General features: G+C 41.3%; 1 protein-coding gene across 2 annotated transcripts in view; it reads right to left on the reverse strand.

The window, feature by feature from the left end:
* PPP3CA (protein phosphatase 3 catalytic subunit alpha) overlaps positions 1–18823 on the reverse strand; it is a 374245-nt gene that overhangs the window by 167623 nt on the left and 187799 nt on the right. For both annotated transcript variants that reach the window (XM_073601573.1, XM_073601581.1), the window contains exon 2: positions 5014–5214. In XM_073601573.1, the coding sequence (XP_073457674.1) occupies positions 5014–5214 (201 nt within the window). The remainder of the gene's footprint in view (positions 1–5013; positions 5215–18823) is intronic.

The following is an 18823-nucleotide window of genomic DNA, read 5'->3' on the forward strand; positions in this document are numbered from 1 at the left end:
GGGATTCAGCTAAATGGCAGCCTCCAGCAAGAAGAAACAGGAGCAACGCTGGAGGCAATTTCCAGCACACACTAACTTAGTAGCATAATTATTAATGTGGAATGTATGTTCCTTGCTAAAGAACATTTTTTTTTATCAAAGTTGTTATGGGTATCGTTCTGCTTGAAAACTTGCTAAGAATATAACATTTCTTTAATGTTCACACTCTGGCCACAGGTTTCTTCACAATAAATATATATATATTTATTGTAATTCAATAAATACAATAATATGGTGACCCACAGAGGCTGCTCTTAAGCCGTGTACACACGAGCGGAATGTCCAACAGAAAAAGTCCTGACGGAAGCTTTTCATCGTCTATTCCGATCGTGTGTATGCCTCATCTGACTTTTTTTTTCAGAAAATTCTGACGTTCCTAGAAATGGAACATGTTCTAAATATTTCCGACGGAACCAATTCCTATCGGGAAAACCGATGGTCTGTATGCTGTTCCGACGGACCAAAAACGACGCATGCTCTGAAGTATGAGATGGAAGCTATTGGCTACCGGCTTTTGAACTTCCTTTTTCTAGTCCCGTCGTACGTGTTGTACGTCACCGCGTTCTGGACGGTCGGACTTTGGTTTGACCGTGTGTAGGCAAGACCGCTTGAATGGAATTCCGTCGGAGAAGCCTTCTGAGTTTATTCCGACGGCAAAACCGGTCATGTGTACGCGGCTAACAAACTCATATGTGTGGTTAGTAGCAGACATCCCATTTAAAATGATGTTAGAAGCACATGAGTGCATGGACAGATATGAAGCACAATTTAGACTCTTTTGTTACAACCATTCAGGGTAATCTTCTGCTACTGTACGTGTACTTCTCTCATAAAACCTCAGCTAAGTGTGCCATTATTAGAGACCCGACAACAGGGACTTGAAAACCCCCTGGTGCTTTTGTATTACGCTCTGATATACACAGATCACTGTAAATAATGCAATATGATCAAGCACCACTGCTTTCTGTGATATCCTGTACATATAACAATCGATAAGGCCATTCTCTCTTTCATTACACTTCTCTAAATGCTTTGCCTAGGTATACTATACAGCTAATGCACTTTCTTTCTCCTACACATATTCATATATAGCGCAGAGGTAGTCGGGCATGAAAAATAGCAAATTAAACTGTATAGACAATTAAACAGACATTGACAACATTTATTTGATTTGTCACTACAGGCGTTCCGTGATTTTGTGCACATCCTCCAAATTGATTACATGCCACATTTCCTGTTCAGTGGTTTGCCTATACGGCATAGTCGTCAGCATAATGAACACATATTTGAAGCTGGTAATACAGAACAATCTACTTCTGTAATAAGCTTTAGAGGAGGATTAGAATCCATGGCTGGAAATCTAGTGCAAAGACTGTAATGTATGAAATTGGCCCAGGCAGTTAGCTGCATGTAGCAAAGATAGCCAAGGAGAAATTAAAGCTCAAATCATCTTCAAATAAAGGACTTATGTTGGATGTGTCATATTTATACTGGGTCGTTTTCAAGTTGGTGCAACAGCTCTATGTGTCACTGCTAGTATCATACCTTTCTGTATCATATGCATCCTATATATCCAACAGTGGTAATTCATGAGATAAAGTCTTCAAAAATAAAGCTGCCATTTATAAAAGATATAAAGTAATGAGCAATATGAGGAAGTCCTAGCTACCCAATTGTTTTTTTTTACTACAAAATATTAGACAGCTTAAAGTGTTACTAAACCCACAACAGTAAAATCAGTCTGTATGTGCAGTAAAGCATGCTTGTTATACTAACTGTGGAACCTAAGGGGTTAATCCGCTGCACTGTTTAAAAAGGCAGTTTGCCCGTGTCTTCTCTGATCCTTTCTTTCTTTTCCTGTCCTTAATCCATCCCCTGATAAAACAGCCTTTGTAGTCACTCTGCACATGCTCAGTTTGGTGTATATTTCTAGAGTTGTTTTTATTTTTCTTGGGAGGGTGCATGTGATCAGCACAGGGCCAATCAGCACTGTCCAGACAGAAAGTCAGGGATCATGCAGCCTTGTAGGACAGTCAGAGGAGAACAAACACTCCTCCTACAAGCTTTATCTAGTGCTTGGCAGGACAAGGAGTCACAAGACTGCTATAAACTGCTGATGAGAAAAGGTATTTAGCAGTTTAGATTTACTAAATCTATTGCATTTTCATGTTCTGTGTATTGTGGGAGACCAGATATAGTGAATGCAGGGTCCTGGGTTTAGCAACTCTTTAAAGCGGAACGTCACCCAAAAGTTCGGCTCTTCCTCCTCCTCTGATATATTTGGCAATTTTTTTTTGTGGTGGTATGGTGAGGAGGCCCGAAGCCTTCACAGGTCCCAGAATGTTGTGGGACCATTCACAAAGCGCAGTGCGGCTCATGCATGTGCTGTGAGGCCACAAGGGCTCACAGCTGGCTTCTCACAGTTAAGATGCCAGAGCTGGGGGCTGAAGATCGGTGAAGAAACCAGCTTGGGTGAGCACAGCACTGGATTCCTTGGCACATGTCGGTTTATACAAAGCCAGCAGCTACAGTTTTTTGTAGCGGTTGAAAAGGTAGAACATGCTGCATTTTTCCTGCACAGAACTGTACTGGAACACGGTAAAAATGCATAAAAAGATGCACTGTTCCCTTAGTACAGTGGAAAAAAACAGGAGTACTAAAAAATATATTCTATCTAAAAAGCAAAGATGAATAGGGATCTCATGGCATGCTATCATACTTAATTAATAAATAATTATATGAATGTAAGGATGAGAGGATCATCCAACTTTTTTCTGAATAATGCATAGTCAGGTCTACACAGCTCAACAATTTAAAAAATATAAATACCTTTGCAACTTTTTTTGTATCTGCTAAAAGTGGGACGTGTCTTGGTTTGGAATAAATATGACTCGTAGAGGCACGAGTACTGAAGTGATAATATACAAAGGCTCACCGCTTATATCCAAAGTATATTTCACATTACATCCTCCAAGTCACAAATAAAGTCAAAATGCAAAGGGCTCAGCTAGATTATTGAGATCATGGTACCAACAGTATCTCTCATTTAATGTCATTTGATTTCATCCAATGAGCTGCTGTTTCTTAAAAAGAAAACTGTAGACTAGCTGTCCCCCTTTGCAGGGGCAACACTTCCCAGCAAGAGGGATGAAAGTGAAAAAGCAGGACATACACCCAAAGATCTCTGGGTGGATGGAGAAATTTTAACAGATTCCTCCATCCACGCTGGATGAACAAAGCTCCCCGTGGCTGTCCTGGCACTGCCAGCTGTCAGAATACCCAAACAGTGCTTTCATCTAATTGGATGCAATTCATCCAATAATAATAATAATAATCCAAATAATAATCCAATGTGTAATAAGCGGTCACCAACCCAAAAGTGTTATAATTTAGGCCTGGATCACACCTATGCATTTTTTAGTGTGTTTTCAGTTTTGCAAAAACACATTACAGTCCATTTAACATGGTTTCCTATGGGTCATGTTCACATCTGTGCATTTTATGGAAAGGGCCAGGGATTTGTTTCCGGTTTTTGGTTCCAAAGACTTAAATGGATCAAAAGTGTGTATTGAAAAACCCAAAATGCACCTGGAATATGCAAACTACAGCCTGCATAGGTGTGAATCAGGCCTAAGTGAAGCTGCCCCTTTAAGTGTAAACACTAGATGTTTCCTGAGGACGCATGTTTGTGAAAATGTATCGAGAAGGAATTGCTGTCATCACTTCCAGGCCGTCTCTGACGTCACATCTGGGTCTGTGGAACGCACGCTGGCTCTGTGGATGCGAGCGGCGGTGCACTATCATTGTCCCGTGACTGATCTGTTTGTGTTGGTGCCTCTCAGGCACTTTTACATGCGAGTGCATATATCTTTAATTTATGTGATTCCTTTATCTTAAAATCAATTAATTACACTATGGGGGTTATTTACTGAAAGAGGGCGCACCGACCTAGCGCATTACCAGCATAAATTTTACTTAAGAGTAAAAACAACAAGTGTTTTATACTAACAAACGTGCGGCATGTATATGCATATCATATCAAGTGAGAACAATCGCCTTCAAGTCTGCTGTAGTCAAATAGCAGCGTGGGAAGACCAGGCAGCATTCGTAATGGCTGACGCATTTCAAGGGAGAACCCTCTTCATCAGAGCCAAAAGGGTGGTTTGCCAAAATTGTCCACCACTTTGGCTCTGATGAAGAGGGTTCTCCCTTGAAACATGTCAGCCATTATGGACACTGCCTGGTCTTCACACACTATTAGCTGAAAACAGCAGACCTGAAGGCAACTGTTCTCACTTGCTATGATATGCATATACATGCCGCACATTTGTAAGTATAACACTTGTTCTTATTCTTAAATAAAATATATGTTGGTAATGCGCTAGGCTAGTGTACCCTCTCTTGTTGTTGTTTTGTAGTCCATAAGGATACCAATTGTCCTGAGGCCAGCAAGGCCATTGGCGCTGACGAAGATTGCATATACTGAGCACAGGAGAGCAGCTTTTGGGTTATTTACCGAAGCTGGAGAGTGCAAAATATGGCACAACTCTGCAGAGAAACCAATCAGCTTACAGGTATTATTGCCAAAGCTTAATTGAACAAGCTGATGTTAGAAGCTGATTGGTTACCACGCACATCTGCACCAGATTCTGAGTGCTCCAGGTTCAGTAAATCTCTCCCTATGAATACATTATTTTATTTGCGGCTTCTGTCATTTATGAAAGAAAACATGCATTGAATTTTATGGTGATACCGCATCCAGTCCTCCTCCACCTTTGGTTTTATTTCTAAAGCTTGGCAGGCCTCTCATGGCCACAAATGTCTAGTCTGGCTGAGATTTGCTCAGTGTATGGCCAGTTGTTGGCCATACACTGAGCAAACACTGATGGCCAAAATGTTTACTGAACTTTACTTTTGCATTATACTTTTTAACACTTTTGTGCCCTCAGAATGTGCTTTAAAATGGTCACTCACCTGTTACTGGAGCATCAATATCCAGTAAGTTTTTTTCCATGCGGAGAATTGAAGCTCCTTCTGTTATTATTCGAAGAGCCACGCTTTCTTCCAGTCTTCCCTCTTTCATTAAGTGGCCTTTTAAGATGTCTACCCGAGGTTTGCCATCATTGTCAAATATTTCTTTTGCTGTAAGCCTATGATTTGGTGGGAATGGTACAGCTAAAAAGAAAAAAAAAAAGGGCAAATATTAATGACATTAATAAATAGAGAAATATAGGCTCATGCCATTCAAATACTCCCCAATCTAAACAAGGCTCATACTTCAGTCAACCTTTACTCTGTCTTAGAACGCTTCTCCCATTCTTGGTTTATAGAATAAACAGAGTTCTGTGCAAACAGGGAGTTGCTCAAAGCTCAGATCACCTAAAATATTTCTTGTAAACTTCTAGGAAGTTCATCAGCTTTGGCTTTGTTCTTATGTGACAAGTATAAATCAGCAGGTTTTCAAACTGGTAGATCCTGGCAACTGCTGAGAAGCTGCAGTTCAATGAAAGCACACTGTACACCATTATTAACAACTATTCTGATCAAAGCACTTCTTTTGACATCGAATGTGCCAGCTGTACATGGCCCTCTACACCACCTGTAATAGGATCGGGAGTTATCAGCGTTTACAACTCAATGCCAGTATCTTTCAGCACAGAGCTGTAAAGGTACAGCATGGTGCCCCTGGCACAGGACAAGGCCAGTATACAAAACAAGGCATATTGAAAGCTAGCCATACTCTTCTTCTTCTCCCTTGTTCAGCCCGCTTGAGTAGTCAATCGATTTCTCCATCCATGCTAACAGCATGGACGGCGGAATGTCCACTGCTGTTTGTGGCTTCCTGAATACCTGAACAGCAGGGGCCGGTTCACACAATGAATGCACAGGAACGAACTGTGCGATTCACATGAAATCCAGGTGCAGTACGATTTTATCTCATTAATTTGAATGGGCTAACATCTCGACAGACCGCAAAAAAAAAAAAAAATAGTAAATGTACTACTTTAAAAAATGCATAGTAACCAGATCCCATGGTACTACTGTACCATGCGATCCAGTGCAAGCAAACGCACTGCGTTTGCGACCTACATTTAGGGTGTCATTAAGTAACCATTGACACCTGATGTAGATCGCAACTGCATTGCGTTTTGAACACATTATGGGAAAAGTGCACGGAATGCAGGTTTCCCACACCATGTTCTGGCGTGAACTGGCCCTAAATGCATCTGATAGGATGCAGTCTGTGTTTGGGTCATAATCTTCCACTGGGCTCTGCCGATTTTAAAATCCAATTTTGTCAAGCTGGGTGATGTTATTAGGGCCACCTATGGCTTGACTTTCTACTGTTTCAGCAGGAATGTGTATGTATGGCCAGCTTCAGTGTTAGGACTTAGTTTAAAGGTTATGCTACATTAATGAATTAAAGAGTTTATTTTAAGTTTTAGGGTTAAGGTTAGGGGACGTAGAGATCTATTTTATGTTCAAATAATCACCAGTTAGTAGCTTAGGGTATTTCGTCTGAGATCTATACCCTAAGCAAGGGAACAACAAGATTGCTTTGGTTTCTTTCTCTCCATGCAAGTTAGTCTGCTTATATTCACTACAACAATATAACCCCCAGATGACTTTTCTTGCATGTAACTTAATCTCATCAGTTTTTTTTTTTTTTATTACAGGCACTTCTATAGCGTCATCAATTTACGCAGCACTTCACATACAGTATACTGTACATTGCATATTCACATCAGTCCCTGCCCTCAAGGAGCTTACAATCTAAGGTCCCAAACTCAGATTCATACATATACTAGGGGCAATTTAGACAGGAGCCAATTAACCTACCAGCATGTCTTTGGAGTGTGGGAGGAAACCGGAGTATCCGGAGGAAACCCAGACAGGAACAGGGAGAACATGCAAACTCCAGGCAGGCAGGTAGTGGTTGGGATTTGAACCGGCGACCCTAGTGCTGCTAGGCAGAAGTGCCACCAGGGTGGATATAAATAAATGATTTTCTTAAAGAAAAATCATTTTTTTTATTTAAATCTGTTTTTTTTTTTTTTTTTTTTTTTTTAAATTTGTATCAATTTTAATAAAATGCTTTTCGAGTAAAAATCTATCTAAAGATAGTTTTCTATTTAAGCTACATTAATAATTTAGTTTATTCAGCATGAAATGGAGCTTAGTTATGTAGCATAAGGCTGTATATTCTGCAATATTTACATTTTTGGTAAACTCATTAAATGAATCCAAGCTCTGCAAGCTGAGATAACATGCACTGCATTGATGTATCCATACAATTTCACATTAACCATGAGATAAACCTTCAGGAATATTCATTTATACCATTGTTTTGCAAATCTATGTACACCACAAACTGTATGATTGAATCGGTTCTGATATCACTGTTTTACTAACCTGACAGCTTATTGTTTTAAATAGGAAATCTCTTTTTTTTTTGCAAATATTAAAGATTCTAACTACCAGCAAGAATAAGTCCTTACATTTAAAGAGCACCTGTCATTTCATATCCATCATGGTGGTGCCTGTTAGCAGGCAGCCACTCACCTGCTGCCGCCACCTCCCTCACCTAGTTGTGTCACTGCCGCATCACCAGCCATCCCATTAAAGTGAATAGGACTGTCGGTGAGTCAACAGCGGGTCAGAGGAGGAGCTGCTGCGGGACAGGGATGGCACTTGCTTTTTAAAAATTATGTTTTAAATAGACTTGATTCAAACCAAGCCTTTTTACTAGTGATTTAGATCATGATTTAAATTGTGATTTAAATCCACCCCGAGTGCTACCCACTTAGCCACCCATCGTTCATGGTTGTTGCTGAAAGCAGTGTTTCACAACCATATAGAGGGAGAGAGCCTACATATATTAAATCAAATTAATCGCCAGGTAAGTAAATGGTGACCGCTATATCACATTTTTATTTTTTTTTGTAAACATGATAGTAACTCACTAATGCACTACAGTAACTCTTTCACATATAAAACATAGTGTGAGAATGAAGATCCTTCCTAGGATCCTATAAATACTACAGACTATACCAATAAAGGTACCACGAAAGGTCCCATCTTCTCGTCTTACCAAAGAGAATGTACGCTATTCCTATGGGGAAAGTCATGGCCTAGGCTAAGTCACTCCACATTGACCACCCTAAAATTGAAAGGAGGCAAAGGCCTCCCCAACATCAGAAAACAAACATTTTCTATGCAGACCCCAACCCCTTCCAGCTTGATACCAGCAACACACACTCTTTGAATTCATTAGTCTTAAAACAGAACCACAAAGACATCTGATCTTGGACATTTATTCAATGTTATTTGCTGACCATGATCCCAAATCCAAATTTGGCAAATTGCAAATGGGAACAAGATCTATCCATAAATCTCTCAGATGAGGAATGGGAAAAAATATACACATATAACCACAAAGGCTCAATAAATGTTCTAACCCAGGGAAAACAGCTACAAAATTTTCTCCATATGGTCTCCCACTGTTGGCGTTATAAGGAGGAGCTGGGTTCACTACTCCATATATGGTGGGATTGCCCCCTGTTTCAACCCTTTTGAAAGAGGTCCATAGACTCACATGCCAGATCTCTACCCTCCCACTAGATTTCTCCCTGGCCCAACATCTGTTAAATCACTCCACCATTCCAAAATCGGTGTACGTTCGCTCACTTGCCATGCACCTAGTCAATGCGGCCAAACTCTGCGTTCCGACGCACTGGCGCTCCCCGAACCACCCCAACCATAGCAGAATGGTTCAACCGTATACAAAGAATTGCCGATATGGAAGAACTTATCCACAGAGCGAGAGACACCCCTGATAAGTATAGATCTACATGGTCCTGCTGGCAACATTTTAAAACATCGGACAATTATCAAAGACACATGCTCTAAATTTGCAAATCCATATACTGAAATAGGAGGAGAAGGCGTGGGACAACCTCTGCCCCTTACTTGCCCTCCCATACCCACTTTTAACAACCAATCAGCTCTGATACACATTGTCCCGCAGTTTCTATTTGTTTCCCATCTGTCCTGTCCCGTCCTGTCCCTTCCCCTACTTCCCCTTGCGATATCTACCACACTATATACTGTAAGAGCTCTTAACTACACATCCCGGACATATGTGCACACCTAAGCTAAAGTATGCCCGCAACTTCCCCTCAACTTAACCACACTACCAATAACCAATAATACCAACACTTAAGTCACCACATGTGGAATTTGGCAGATCACATTAACCTCAGAGGAACCCATATGGAAACCCCACACCTGTAGTAAAAGCGGACTCCACTTGTTACTAAGACTGAATGGTGAGCCCAACCCCTAATGACTACTGAACACAAATCCTCAAATCTCTACAAAATCAGATCGCCTATCCCCAACATGAAATTACCTGTATCAACACGCCCAACCTGTCATTGCTGATACAATGAGGGAAATGTGGTGGAAAGTGTAATCAATACTAACCGTTTATTGTTAGGTAATTTGCAACGACATTGGAATGTGGATCCCCCCCCGACACAGTCTGATCCGGTATGGGGTGTCGGGAGAAGGAGGAGCAACACTCTCCATTGTATGTCTAGATTTTTAGAGTGTTAATACTGATCTTCCCTGTTCTTTCATAATCAATATACATGTAGCACCCTGGAGTTTAGTCAGAGAGCGCCTCACAAATGTACTTGCTAGTAGTAGTTATCTTGGTCGATAGGGAGAAATCAATAGATCTCTATCAAAGTTTGGCCTTGTTGCACTTTTCTCTTCTACCACTAGGTGGCCGGGTACTTGGTGGTACTAGATATTAGAATGGCAACCCAGGTAATGGGTATATGGGGTATCTCAGCCAAAGGGCAGGGATTTTCTTGAATCCCTTGGCTTGTTGGGAGAGCCTATATGCAGGTGAGGTCAGATGATCTATGTTCGGACTGCCGTCTTGGTGGATGTCTGTCATCTGCCCTGGGCTGCTAGGCCGGAGATTGGGCCTATCCCAGAGGCATCTGGCTGCTAGGCTGTGTGAGGGCCTATCCAGAAGTGAGAGAGCAGTGCAAGGTTGGGAATGCGGCTTGCAGTCCAATCAGAAGTGAAGGTCCTGCCGGCCAGAAAACCTGTCAGTGGTTGGAGGCAGAAGGGAAGCTGTCGCCACGAAGGGGCTAATCGACTTTACCAGGGACCACAGTGAATAACTGAAGCAAGTACCAGAACCATGTTCTCACTGAAAGGGCAAGGAGAAGAATCGGGAAACTTCAGGCAGTGATCAAGTCAGGGACCCAACCAGCAGAGGAGACGCTTGCAGAGCAGCCTTGTGAGTAAAGCCAGGGACCGAGCCAGTTAGCAGGGGTGAAGCTTGAGAAGTATCTGGAGTGCCAAGCTAAGGACCCAGCAGAGAAGCAGGGGTGACGCTTGAGGGGATACCACCACAAACCTTGGAGGAGTTCAAGGAATTCATAGTCACTGAGACCGGGAGCTCAGTGTTGAACTACAGGGAGCTGTTGTAGTGGAGCTGAAAGAACTGTTACGTTTGAGTCAGGAACTGTTAAAGGACAGTTACCATAGGAGACAGCATTCCTGCAAGTGAAGATGTGGCTTCTTGCTGGGGCCTTTCCCTGCACGACTGTCCTCCTATTAAAGTCTTGGTGTCTGCTAATTGAGTTTGCAACTATCTAAGGGTGTCCTGGACCTAACCCTTTTTCCCCCCAAAATATATAAAAAGGATGGTCAAAGAAATAAAACCTCTTTTACATCCAAAGAGGTGTCTGACGCCCAATTACTTTCATCATCTCTGCACACACTATGCCTCACACCCACCACATATTGAAGGATGTCGGCTATCTTTGGCCTTGGAGGTCCTCATTAGACCAAAAGAAGTAAAAGACCTTGCTACATACAAATATGTCTTCAGATATATTACACATGTTTACCTTTCACATTAAAAAATGTATGACAAATATCCCTGTGTCCCCCCCCCCCCCCCTTATTTCTGTATGTCATTACACGCTTTGTGAAAATCTTAATGAAATACTTCGGGGGAAAAAAAAAAAAAAAACATAGTGTGACACATTAGAGACACAAGTACACTACTACATTTAGATTTAAAGATGAACTCTAGCCAAAACAGCTGAATACACACATCAAATACATATATGAGAATGGTTTAAACTTCCAAAGAAATTATATTTCTGTTTATCCAATCCCGAGATTTACAAAGCCCTAGCACACAGCCCTGCCCGGCAGGGGAGGGGACCTGATTTTTCTGTACTGCAGCCTCACTTTTAAATTACAGGTTACCCCCCATCCTTTGGCTGGACAGTAAAGCTGAATTCACACTAGAAGAGAGAGCTGTTGCAGCACTTTACTACTCTTTACCGTTCCCGGCTGTGGTAGGGGGCAGAGTGGTGAGCGATTCAGCACATTGCAACGCTCCCTTTTTTTTGTTTTTTCAGTACTGTACATGCATGGCAATGTACTGCTGCATGGCAGTACATTGCCATGCAATTCCACATGGTACACTGCAATAAAATGCAGCATGTCTGTATTTTATTGCAGCACGCTGCAGCACAGCCATATGCTGCATTGCAGTTTAAATGGGACACCTAGGAAACAATGTTTCCTGTGTGTCCCTGCGGTAAAAGACATTTTACATTGTAGTAGCCCTAAGGGTACCTGCACACAGTACTGATGTATGCATATCAGACATTCCTGACAAAAACAATACACGAGGATGGGCACTCGCATGCATTTGCTTATACACATGAGTAAAAATTCTTCCACTTTATTTTTAATTAAGGGAGTGTGACGTACACACCTATATATATGCATGTAAAATTTCTGACCAGCAACACAGATTTTTATAATTTTTTTTTTACTGATCTATACACAGTGCAAGTTAAAGTGGTTGTACACCCCGTACAACCACTTTTACCTACAGGTAAGCCTATATTAAGACTTACCTGTAGGTGCTTGAAATATCTCCTAAACCTCCACGGTTTAGGAGATATTTACCAAAAAGCAGAGCGCCGATTACTATGGTGCCCTTTAGAAAGGGCACATTGTGCTGTTTCTAATGGGGGTCATGCCGTGACTGGCGGCTCCCGTCACGCGACTCCGGCCAGTCACAGAGCCGGAGTTCGCGGCCCCGGAAGGAAGAGGGGTGAAGATGGACGCTCCCTGCTAGTGGGGACAATGGAGACATTGCGGGCTTCAGTGTCAGGTAAGTGACACATAATGATTTACAATGCGATGCATAGTAGCCCATTATGCTTTACCTTTGCAGGGAAATAAAAAATCCACCAGGGTTTACTTCCTCTTTAACGCGTCTGTGTATACAGGCCAGTTAAAAACAAACATTTAGATCAGTTAAAAAAAAAAAAATTAAAAAAGCCCAAAATGCCTAAAAATGTGGAGTTAATAGCAGGATAATCCTTCCAATTGCACATACACCTGGTCATGTTTGAGCTATTTCCAAACTTCTCCAGAATATCAAACAGATGGGAGACCTTCCATAATACCCAATAAGGTAAGGCTACCTAAATAAGCTTTTATCTTGGAATCTTTAGTTTGACCACCCATTTCCTCTCCAACATCTCAAGCCTTTTCACCTTTGATGTGGAAGGGAAGGGAGGGAGAATCCTAGGAACGGGGTGGCCCCTCTCTATGGTGCCCCCTCTCCCTCCCTTCAGACCCATAGCAGGGTCTTCTGATTCCTTTTGTACTAAATTGTAATGTAACTGTATTGTCTGCCTTCATTTTGTTAAGTGCTGAGCAAACTGTTGGCGCTACAGTATATACAGTGCCTCAAAAAAGTATTCATACCCCCTTAGGGCTGAAACAACTAATCGATTAATCGACAACTAATCGATTATGAAATTAATCGATTACTATTTTCATAATCGATTAATCGACCAGTAACATAATGTGGTTAAAAAAAAAAAACTAAAATGAGCCCTTTATAGTACAAAAAGGGCAAATAATCGCTACTGTAACTATTTCTTTCACAGTTCTACAGTAAAAAAATATTAACCCCTTACAGTAGTGATTTTTTGCTTTTTTTGTACTATAATATTCATTTTTTTTAAACCCCATTATGTTACTAAACGTCTTAGACCTGGTTCACATCTTTTTGTGTTTTTTGGTGCTTTTTGCAGAAACGGACTATTCATTTACATGGTTTTCTATGGGACACGTTCACATCTATGCTTTTTCAGCCGCTGCGTATTTGGAAAGCGTCAGTGACTTTTTTTTTTTTAACGCAAAACAGTGCTTTTTTGGTTCAACATACTTCAATGGAGAAGCTGCAGAAAAGCGTGTAATGCGTTTTTGCAGCAATTTGTGTTTTTTAATCTGCCCAACAAATTGGCAAAAAAAAATTGCAAAAACACAAATCGCAGGAAAATCACGTGCGCAAAAACCAAAACGCACAGCAAAGAGCACTGCAGAAACAGATCAAAAGCAAACTGCATAGGTGTGCACCGAGCCTTATGCTGGGCACAATTTTCAGATGAGAATATTCAGACGAAAAATATTTGTACATTCGATGAATGAAATAATGTTTGAAATTTTCACTTGTTTTTAACATTCTGTTTTTAAAATAATTGTAATTTCTGAACGAAAACCACATCCACTGTCTGATAATTCCTTTCACCAAGAAGTTTTTTTATTATTTCCAAATTTTCCCATTACTGTGGTTGAAAATGAACGTCGATTTGACCCCACTAATGATTAGAAAATCGAACGAACGTTCTTATCTCTCCTCTAATAGTATATACAGTATATCTCTTTTGTGTCATTCTCAGAGTGGATTAGATATTTTGCTCCCTAACCATATAATTGGCTATTTTTAATTAGCACTGCATAGAGATATTTAAGAATAAATTGCCTTTTTTTAAAACTTTACATATTAACTAAATTATACATCACACTTCTTTGTTAAGGTTATTAACTGATTAATCGATTAATCGAAACAATCATCGGCCAACTAATCGATTATGAAAATAATCGTTAGTTGCAGCCCTATACCCCCTGAAAGTTTCCACATTTTGTTATGTTACATTCAAATGCATAAATGTATTTTATTGGGATTTTATGTGATAAACCAACACAAAGTGGCACATAATTGTGAAGTGGAAGAAAAATGATAAATAGTTTTCAAAGTTTGTTACAAATAAATATGTGAAAAGTGTGGTGTGCATTTGTATTCAGCCCCCCTGAGTCAATACTTTGTAGAACCACCTTTCACTGCAATTACAGCTGCAAGTCTTTTTGGGGATGTCTCTACCAGCTTTGTACATCTAGAAAGTGACATTTTTGCCCATTCTTCTTTGCAAAATAGCTCAAGCTCTGTCAGATTGGATGGAGAGTGTCTGAACCACAATTTTTAAGTCTTGCCACAGATTTTCAATTGGATTTAGGTCTCAACTTTGGGCCATTCTAACACATGAAAATGCTTTGATCTAAACCATTCCATTGTAGCTCTGGCTGTATGTTTAGGGTCGTTGTCCCGCTGGATGGAGAACCTCCACCCTAGTCTCAAGTCTTTTGCAGACTCTAAGATCCCATACACACTATTTGATTTTCTGCAGATTTTTGTCTTCAGATTTACCAAAACCATAGAATTTGAGGTAAAACCTTAAGAGTTTCAATTTGCTTGCAATCAGGCAGGTCCCCTTGCACTACATGGTTTTGATCAATCTGAAAACTGCAGAAAAACTAATAGTGTATATGGGGTCTAACAGGTTTTCTGTTAGACCCCGTATTTGGCTCCATTCATCTTCCCATCAACTCTGACCAGCTTCCCTGTCCCTGCTTAAGCATCCCTGCAACATGATGCTGCTACCACCATGTTTCACAGTGGGGATGGTGTGTTCAAGGTGATGTGCAGTGTTAGTTTTCCGCCACATATTTGCTTTTAGGCCAAAAAGTACAATTTTGGTCTCATCTGCCCAGAGCACCTCCTTCCACGTGTTTGCTGTGTCCTCAACGTGGCTTCTTGCAAACTGCAAACGGGACTTCTTATGGCTTTCTTTCAACAATGGCTTTCATTTTGCCACTCTTCCTTAAAGGCCAGATTTGTGGAGTGCACGACTAATAGTTGTCCTGTGGACAGATTCTCCAACCTGAGCTGTGGATCTCTGCAGCTCCTCTAGACTTACCATGGGCCTCTTGGCTGCTTCTCTAATTAATGCTCTCCTTGCCCGGCCTGTCAGTTTAGGTGGACAGCCATGTCTTGGAAGGTTTTCAGTTGTGACATACTCTTTCCATTTTCAGATGATGGATTGAACAGTGCTCTGTGAGATGTTCAAAGTGCGGGATATTTTTTTATAGTCTAACCCTGCTTTAAACATCTCCACAACTTTATCCCTGACCTGTCTGGTGTGTTCCTTGGCCTTCATGATGCTTATTGTTCACTAAGGTTCTTTAACAAACCTCTGAGGGCTTCACAGAACAGCTGTGTTTATACTGAGATTAAATTACACACAGGTGGACTCTATTTACTAATTAGGTGACTTCCAAAGGCAATTGGTTCCACTAGATTTTAGTTAGGAGTATCAGAGTAAAGGGGGCGGAATACAAATGCACACCACGCATTTCAAATATTTATTTGTAAAAAAAATGTGTGCCATTTTGTGTGTTTATCACATAAAATCCCAATAAAATACATTTATGTTTTTGTTTGTAACATGACAAAATGTGGAACATGTCAAGGGGTATGATTACTTTTTCAAGGCACTGTAAATCCTGTATAATAATAATAGACAATAGCCACAGCTGCGTCATCTCCATCCCTCCCCTTCATCACGACCCTCCCCACCATCCCTGTTCCTCCGCCTTATTCTCCTCTCTCTGTGCCTAACTTCCTATGTTTGCTACCATGCATCCTTTTGGCCACCTGAACCCTCCTGTACAGCTTGACGTTTGACAGCCCCCTGATGCCTCTCTCTATTGCAAGTCTCACCAAGTAATCACCCGAAGTTTTGCCCTGCGCCCTTGCTTTACTGTAGATTTGACTTTTATCCATTGGGCCCCTACTGCATTGGGATCTTGACTCACTCCGTGACCCTACCCCCTTAGCCGCCCCCCCCCCACCATTTTTCTCTCTATTTTATTGTCCTTTCTTTCTTCATTAGGGACCTTAAATGTTCAATTGGTGACTTATATCTGGCACTCTTATATTTAATCTGCACGTGCCTCCCACTGCTACACATATTCTCATGGTTCCTGGGAGGCTGTACTGACCATCTCTTATGGGAAGATTTTATTTTGTTCTATGCAATTTGTTTACCTTTCTTATTGTATTGTTTGTTAATGGTCCTTTGGGCCCATTACTTTCCCTGCAGTCTTTGTACTTGTTATTCCACAATACATTTTTTTTTTTTTTTTCACAAAAAGAACTTTTTTTTAGGCATCCGTGTGCAAGAGGCCTATAAAAGCAGCAGCACCCGTGCATCCCCATGCCAGTGAAAGACAGCCCTGAAAGGGGCACGCAGCTAATCTGTGTAAATGGGGCCATAAGAAGTAAAATGTGTCGGAGGCACCTTTCTGAAACATTTACATGCTGAATAAATGCAGAAAAGTTATTGAAAGCTTTGGGAAACTTTTAGAGAAGCTAATTTGAGATGTATTTCCCGCAATTAGGAAGCACGTCATGAACATAAAGCATCAATGATAATGGAACCTGCAGAAAGACCAGGATAAATCACCTCCTAGTTCACCCAGCTAATCCCTCTAATTCTCTCTTCAAATGCCTGCTCGCACTTTATCGAGATGTGTTTGTTGATGTCATATCAACATAAGAACGGAGCTTACCAGTGACCTTAGCTTTAATTGGACTGTCAAAGATCATGTCACCTTTAATTAGTCATTTCACTAATCTGCTGTCCTCCAGGAGGTAACCATTTACGATTCCCCACTGCTCTTTACAACAGATTTATTTTGCTGAGTGGTTAAATTTGCCATGATCTGTTTAGCCACACCATATCTGTTACACTCAGCCGTTTCATTTGTCCTGCCAAAAGAAACCCTTATCACCATATCGTCATCTTCAGTGAACTGTCAGTTTCCGGGCTCATTTTCTTCAAGGATATTCATCTCATCAAAGCTAGATAGCTAACAGTTCTAGAAAAAGTAATCGGAAAATGCACTGGTAGAAATATTATTTATGTAACTTGGTAGAACAGGAAGCGCAAACAATTGTAAATCACCGGTCGGTTTACACAATGACAGCTGAAAATGGGCTTCAATTCAAAGGACGCAAAGCGGACTTGTAACTTTGCCCATTCGTGACAAAGAAACAGGTTCACTTCCACTGCTAATATTTACCATCCCTATGATCCTCTTCCACCCTTTGAAATATTTAGTAATTCTGTGAGCTCCTCACAGTTTGCATCAGAATTTGTAGCAAGTCAGATGTCCAGCATCATATAGCTCTTTCCTCCCCAGCTTTAAAGGGATTGTAAAGTCAGAAGGTTTTTTTTTATCTTAATGCATTCTATGCATAAAGATAAAAAGACTTCTGTGTGCAGTAGCCCCCCTAATACTTGCCTGAGCCCGTCTCAATTTAGCGATGTCCACAAGAGCGTCAGCCGTCTGGGACTCACTCTCCTGATTGGCTAAAACACAGCAGCGGTGCCATTGGCTCCCGCTGCTGTAAATCAAACTCAGCCAAAGAGAGAGAAGGGGCAAGGCCAAACAGCATGTCCATGTCTGAATGGATACACTGTTCTGCAGCTCGGCTCAGGTGCCCCCATAGCAAGCTGCTGGCTGTGGGGGCACTCAACAGGAGGGAGGGGCCAGGAGATCCAGCCAGGGACCAGAGAAGAGGAGGATCCAGGCTGCTCTGTGCAAAACCCCTGCACAGGGCAGGTAAGTATAACATGTTTGTTATTTTGATAAAAAAACAAGAATTTACCCAGAATCAATGTGTACAGAACCCTGCCAGCTCCTTCCATGATCTGCCTGTATAGTTATAGAAAAACTCCTCCTGGCTATGTAGTACGGCAGGGGAATGGCTATGTATTACAGCAGGGGACTGTAGCCCACTAGAGTCCCCTTTCCCTTCTATGTTTTCCTGTCTATTGCTTTTAGGGTTTTTTTTTTTTTTGTTGCACCTACACAGTTTTGGCACTTACTTACCCCAACTAGTAGGGTGTAGGTCCTCGGACTTGCCCTGAAAATCTTGGTGGGAGATTACATGGCCTTTTGGTCAGGTTCTCTCCCTTTCTTTGGGTCTCCCTTTGGGGGATTCCAACCTAGTACTTCAGTAGGCTTTGCGTCAGCAGTCCTCCCGAAGAAAGGGACCTTAAAGTAACCCAATCCCTTCCAGGAGCCTTGTGCCCTGGAAGGGATTGTACTTTTTTAAACTTTTTTTGCACCTGGTGTTAAGTTTTGTGAGTGTGTTTTACTAAACTGCTGAGCTTCAAAAAAAAAAAAGTGAAACTTTTACAGGAAAGGCTTGATGCACACAGGAGTGCTGGGGGGGGGGGGGCGTGGGGTGTAAAAAGTAAAATTCAGCATACAGGTGCCCAAAGACATAACTGGCTGCAAGTATAGACAAGTACATGTGTAAACCTGTGTATAGCATTCAGATTCCTCAAATGCAAAACGCCATATATGCGTACAGTCATTACTCTGATGCGCTTGTGTGCATGGGACCTAAAGCTAAAAGTATATGCTGTACGCTTCAGTTCAGTTGGTGGGCAACAATCCTGTGAATTATAGAGTACAGTTTGAACTGTCGATTAAAATGCTGAAAAACAATATTTCGGTTTTCTTTGTG

The sequence above is a fragment of the Aquarana catesbeiana genome, linkage group LG01 (assembly GCF_042186555.1).
Source record: "Aquarana catesbeiana isolate 2022-GZ linkage group LG01, ASM4218655v1, whole genome shotgun sequence".
Lineage (NCBI taxonomy): Eukaryota > Metazoa > Chordata > Amphibia > Anura > Ranidae > Aquarana > Aquarana catesbeiana.